The sequence below is a fragment of the Coregonus lavaretus genome (genome assembly GCF_964263955.1).
Source record: "Coregonus lavaretus genome assembly, contig: HAP1_SCAFFOLD_2664, whole genome shotgun sequence".
NCBI classification, from domain to species: Eukaryota; Metazoa; Chordata; class Actinopteri; order Salmoniformes; family Salmonidae; genus Coregonus; species Coregonus lavaretus.
Window position 1 is genome coordinate 70,520 of NW_028163591.1, and position 6,165 is coordinate 76,684.

At 47.6% G+C, this 6,165-nt stretch overlaps 1 protein-coding gene across 1 annotated transcript in view; it reads left to right on the forward strand.

Annotated features, from left to right (window-relative positions):
- LOC311117965 (ras-associating and dilute domain-containing protein-like) overlaps positions 1-4,550 on the forward strand; it is a gene marked incomplete at both ends in the record, with an annotated part of 32,543 nt that extends 27,993 nt beyond the window's left edge. The window contains 2 exons of the mRNA XM_084192850.1: positions 3,755-3,792; positions 4,393-4,550. Of these exons, the coding sequence (XP_084048976.1) occupies positions 3,755-3,792; positions 4,393-4,550 (196 nt within the window). The remainder of the gene's footprint in view (positions 1-3,754; positions 3,793-4,392) is intronic.
- Positions 4,551-6,165: the final 1,615 nt, after the last annotated feature.

Genomic DNA, 6,165 nt, shown 5'->3' on the forward strand with positions numbered 1-6,165 from the left:
TCAGCTAGCAGCAGCCTTCTCTCCTGTCTTATAGTCACCTACGGTGTTAGTCAGCTAGCAGCAGCCTTCTCTCCTGTCTTATAGTCACCTACGGTGTTAGTCAGCTAGCAGCTAGCAGCAGCCTTCTCTCCTGTCTTATAGTCACCTACGGTGTTAGTCAGCTAGCAGCAGCCTTCTCTCCTGTCTTATAGTCACCTACGGTGTTAGTCAGCTAGCAGCAGCCTTCTCTCCTGTCTTATAGTCACCTACGGTGTTAGTCAGCTAGCAGCAGCCTTCTCTCCTGTCTTATAGTCACCTACGGTGTTAGTCAGCTAGCAGCTAGCAGCAGCCTTCTCTCCTGTCTTATAGTCACCTACGGTGTTAGTCAGCTAGCAGCAGTCTTCTCTCCTGTCTTATAGTCACCTACGGTGTTAGTCAGCTAGCAGCAGCCTTCTCTCCTGTCTTATAGTCACCTACGGTGTTAGTCAGCTAGCAGCAGCCTTCTCTCCTGTCTTATAGTCACCTACGGTGTTAGTCAGCTAGCAGCAGCCTTCTCTCCTGTCTTATAGTCACCTACGGTGTTAGTCAGCTAGCAGCTAGCAGCAGCCTTCTCTCCTGTCTTATAGTCACCTACGGTGTTAGTCAGCTAGCAGCAGCCTTCTCTCCTGTCTTATAGTCACCTACGGTGTTAGTCAGCTAGCAGCAGCCTTCTCTCCTGTCTTATAGTCACCTACGGTGTTAGTCAGCTAGCAGCAGCCTTCTCTCCTGTCTTATAGTCACCTACGGTGTTAGTCAGCTAGCAGCAGCCTTCTCTCCTGTCTTATAGTCACCTACGGTGTTAGTCAGCTAGCAGCAGCCTTCTCTCCTGTCTTATAGTCACCTACGGTGTTAGTCAGCTAGCAGCAGCCTTCTCTCCTGTCTTATAGTCACCTACGGTGTTAGTCAGCTAGCAGCAGCCTTCTCTCCTGTCTTATAGTCACCTACGGTGTTAGTCAGCGAGCAGCAGCCTTCTCTCCTGTCTTATAGTCACCTACGGTGTTAGTCAGCTGGCAGCTAGCAGCAGCCTTCTCTCCTGTCTTATAGTCACCTACGGTGTTAGTCAGCTAGCAGCAGCCTTCTCTCCTGTCTTATAGTCACCTACGGTGTTAGTCAGCTAGCAGCAGCCTTCTCTCCTGTCTTATAGTCACCTACGGTGTTAGTCAGCTAGCAGCAGCCTTCTCTCCTGTCTTATAGTCACCTACGGTGTTAGTCAGCTAGCAGCTAGCAGCAGCCTTCTCTCCTGTCTTATAGTCACCTACGGTGTTAGTCAGCTAGCAGCAGCCTTCTCTCCTGTCTTATAGTCACCTACGGTGTTAGTCAGCTAGCAGCAGCCTTCTCTCCTGTCTTATAGTCACCTACGGTGTTAGTCAGCTAGCAGCAGCCTTCTCTCCTGTCTTATAGTCACCTACGGTGTTAGTCAGCTAGCAGCAGCCTTCTCTCCTGTCTTATAGTCACCTACGGTGTTAGTCAGCTAGCAGCTAGCAGCAGCCTTCTCTCCTGTCTTATAGTCACCTACGGTGTTAGTCAGCTAGCAGCAGCCTTCTCTCCTGTCTTATAGTCACCTACGGTGTTAGTCAGCTAGCAGCAGCCTTCTCTCCTGTCTTATAGTCACCTACGGTGTTAGTCAGCTAGCAGCAGCCTTCTCTCCTGTCTTATAGTCACCTACGGTGTTAGTCAGCTAGCAGCAGCCTTCTCTCCTGTCTTATAGTCACCTACGGTGTTAGTCAGCTAGCAGCTAGCAGCAGCCTTCTCTCCTGTCTTATAGTCACCTACGGTGTTAGTCAGCTAGCAGCAGCCTTCTCTCCTGTCTCATAGTCACCTACGGTGTTAGTCAGCTAGCAGCTAGCAGCAGCCTTCTCTCCTGTCTTATAGTCACCTACGGTGTTAGTCAGCTAGCAGCAGCCTTCTCTCCTGTCTTATAGTCACCTACGGTGTTAGTCAGCTAGCAGCAGCCTTCTCTCCTGTCTTATAGTCACCTACGGTGTTAGTCAGCTAGCAGCAGCCTTCTCTCCTGTCTTATAGTCACCTACGGTGTTAGTCAGCTAGCAGCAGCCTTCTCTCCTGTCTTATAGTCACCTACGGTGTTAGTCAGCTAGCAGCAGCCTTCTCTCCTGTCTTATAGTCACCTACGGTGTTAGTCAGCTAGCAGCAGCCTTCTCTCCTGTCTTATAGTCACCTACGGTGTTAGTCAGCTAGCAGCAGCCTTCTCTCCTGTCTTATAGTCACCTACGGTGTTAGTCAGCTAGCAGCTAGCAGCAGCCTTCTCTCCTGTCTTATAGTCACCTACGGTGTTAGTCAGCTAGCAGCTAGCAGCAGCCTTCTCTCCTGTCTTATAGTCACCTACGGTGTTAGTCAGCTAGCAGCTAGCAGCAGCCTTCTCTCCTGTCTTATAGTCACCTACGGTGTTAGTCAGCTAGCAGCAGCCTTCTCTCCTGTCTTATAGTCACCTACGGTGTTAGTCAGCTAGCAGCAGCCTTCTCTCCTGTCTTATAGTCACCTACGGTGTTAGTCAGCTAGCAGCTAGCAGCAGCCTTCTCTCCTGTCTTATAGTCACCTACGGTGTTAGTCAGCTAGCAGCAGTCTTCTCTCCTGTCTTATAGTCACCTACGGTGTTAGTCAGCTAGCAGCTAGCAGCAGCCTTCTCTCCTGTCTTATAGTCACCTACGGTGTTAGTCAGCTAGCAGCAGCCTTCTCTCCTGTCTTATAGTCACCTACGGTGTTAGTCAGCTAGCAGCAGCCTTCTCTCCTGTCTTATAGTCACCTACGGTGTTAGTCAGCTAGCAGCAGCCTTCTCTCCTGTCTTATAGTCACCTACGGTGTTAGTCAGCTAGCAGCAGCCTTCTCTCCTGTCTTATAGTCACCTACGGTGTTAGTCAGCTAGCAGCAGCCTTCTCTCCTGTCTTATAGTCACCTACGGTGTTAGTCAGCTAGCAGCAGCCTTCTCTCCTGTCTTATAGTCACCTACGGTGTTAGTCAGCTAGCAGCAGCCTTCTCTCCTGTCTTATAGTCACCTACGGTGTTAGTCAGCTAGCAGCTAGCAGCAGCAGTGGTGACTGTAGACTGTTGTAATCAGATGCAGAGGTTCAGTAGGCCCAGGTCTAAAGTAGTGCACTATATAGGGAATAGGGTGCCATTCTCTGGTCTAAAGTAGTGCACTATATAGGGAATAGGGTGCCATTCTCTGGTCTAAAGTAGTGCACTATATAGGGAATAGGGTGACATTTTGGGGCGCATCCTAAGTCTATTGTAATCAGGTAAACTAATGATGTCATGGTTTAATGATTGTTGAGGTCTTTTTGTCCGATTAGCCAGCTGATTAATTATGCAGATCTCATTTAGAGGTCAGAGAGGTCGTCAGTACACACCATAGGAATACAGGAAGCATCCACATCTCAAAATAAAAGACATCATTTAACTTTATCATACTTTATTCAAAATGTTTCAAATCACAATTTTTAAAGCCCTTTTTTACATCAGCAGTTGTCACTAAGTGCTTTACAGATACCCAGCCTCAAACCCCAAAGAGCCAGCAATGCAGAGGCAGAAGCACAGTGTCTAGGAAAAAAAGCTAGAAGGCATTATTGTTTTTCATTTGTGTGTTTATGTGTGAAGTTACAGAGAGCTGAGAGAGATCTAGTTAGAGAGAGAGACTTTTCTGTTGGAACGTAAGATCCACCTACGCACACTGTAAAACTTTGATGAGCTTCTAATTGCAGTGTGTGTGTGTGTGTTACAGGAGAAGACAAAGGAGTTGGCACAGAAGCAAGCTCAGCAGTGAGTATCATATTCTGTCTTGTAGTACTGTGGGTGTGTGTGACCCCCCCCCCCCCCCCCCCCCATCCCCTCTCTCCCCCCCTCCCCTCTCTCTCTGTCCTCTCTCCTCTCTCCCCTCTCTCTCTCCTCCCCCTTTCCCTCTCCCCTCTCTCCTCTCTCTCCTCTTCCTCTCTCTGCTCTCTCTCCTCTCCTCTTCCTCTCTTTCCTCTCCCTCCTCATCCTCTCTCCTCTCTCTTCTCCCTCCTCTCCTCTCCCTCCTCTTCCTCTCTCTCCTCTTTCCTCTCTCCTCTCTCTCCTCTCTTTCCTCTCTCCTCTCTCTCCTCTCTCTCTCCTCTTCCTCTCTTTCCTCTCCCTCCTCATCCTCTCTCTCCCTCCTCTTCCTCCTCGCTCTCCTCTCCTCTCTTTCCTCTTTCCTCTCTCTCCACTCTCTCCTCTCTCCCCTCCCTCCTCCCCTCGCTATCCTCTCTCCTCTCTCTCCTCTCTCTCTTCTACCTCCTCTCCTCTCCTCTCTCACCTCCTCTCCTGTCTCTCTCTCCTATCTCTTCTCACTGCCCTCTCTCCTCTCCTCTCCCCTCCTTTCGCACTCCCTCCTCTCTCCAGTCAGGACCCAGCCTCCCTGTCTCTCCTGTCCATCAGTGATCTGATCCCAGACCTGCAGGTCGTATTCTTCTGGATGTCCAACAGTATAGAGATCCTCTACTTCATCCAGCAGAAGGCCCCAGCATACACACAGGGCATAGAGACGCTCGACTCTAAAGGTACACGCACACTCACATGGAAAGGGAAGGAAAGAGAGAGATAGTCTTCTGGGATGTCCAGGTTCAGGAGTCATTATGAATGGTGACAGAGACTGTACTGGTCTCTCTCCCTCTCTCCTTCTCTCTCTCCCCCTATCTCTGCCCCACCCTCTCTTATTCAATTCAATTTAAGGGCTTTATTGGCATGGGAAACGTGTGTTAACATTGCCAAAGCAAGTGAAGTAGATAGTAAACAAAAGTGAAATAAACAATAAATATTAACAGTAAACATTACACTCAGAAGTTTCAAAAGAATAAAGACATTTCAAATGTCATATTATGTATATATACAGTGTTGTAACAATGTGCAAATAGTTAAAGTACAAATGGGAAAATAAATAAACATAAATATGGGTTGTATTTACAATGGTGTTTGTTCTTCACTGGTTGCCCTTTTCTTGTGGCAACAGGTCACAAATCTTGCAGCTGTGATGGCACACTGTGGTTTTTCACCCAGTAGATAAGGGAGTTTATCAAAATTGGGTTTGTTTTCGAATTCTTTGTGGATCGCTGTAATCTGAGGGAAATATGTGTCTCTAATATGGTCATACATTTGGCAGGAGGTTAGGAAGTGCAGCTCAGTTTCCATCTCATTTTGTGGGCAGTGTGCACATAGCCTGTCTTCTCTTGAGAGCCAGGTCTGCCTACGGCGGCCTTTCTCAATAGCAAGGCTATGCTCACTGAGTCTGTACATAGTCAAAGCTTTCCTTAAGTTTGGGTCAGTCACAGTGGTCAGGTATTCTGCCACTGTGTACTCTCTGTTTAGGGCCAAATAGCATTCTAGTTTGCTCTGTTTTTTGTTTGTTCTTTCCAATGTGTCAAGTAATTCTCTTTTTGTTTTCTCATGATTTGGTTGGGTCTAATTGTGTTGTTGTTGTTGTTGTTGTTGTTGTCCTGGGGCTGTGTGGGGTCTGTTTGTGTTTGTGAACAGAGGCCCAGGACAAGCTTACTTAGGGGACTCTTCTCCAAGTTCATCTCTCTGTAGGTGATGGCTTTGTTATGGAAGGTTTGGGAATCGCTTCCTTTTAAGTGGTTATAGAATTTAACGGCTCTTTTCTGGATTTTGACAATTAGCGGGTGTTGGCCTAATTCTGCTCTGCATGCATTATTTGGTGTTTTACGTTGTACACGGAGGATGTTTTTGCAGAATTCTGCATGCAGAGTCTCAATTTGGTGTTTGTCCCATTTTGTGAATTCTTGGTTGGTGAGCGGACCCCAGACCTCAGAACCATAAAGGGCAATGGGTTCTATAACTGATTCAAGTATTTTTAGCCAGATCCTAATTGGTATGTCATATTGTATGTTCCTTTTGATGGCATAGAAGGCCCTTCTTGCCTTGTCTCTCAGATCGTTCACAGCTTTAATGAAGTTACCTGTGGCGCTGATGTTTAGGCCGAGGTATGTATAGTTTTTTGTGTGCTCTAGGGCAACGGTGTCTAGATGGAATTTGTATTTGTGGTCCTGGCAACTGGACCTTTTTTGGAACACCATTATTTTTGTCTTACTGATATTTACTGTCAGGGCCCAGGTCTGACAGAATCTGTGCAGAAGATCTAGGTGCTGCTGAAGGCCCTCC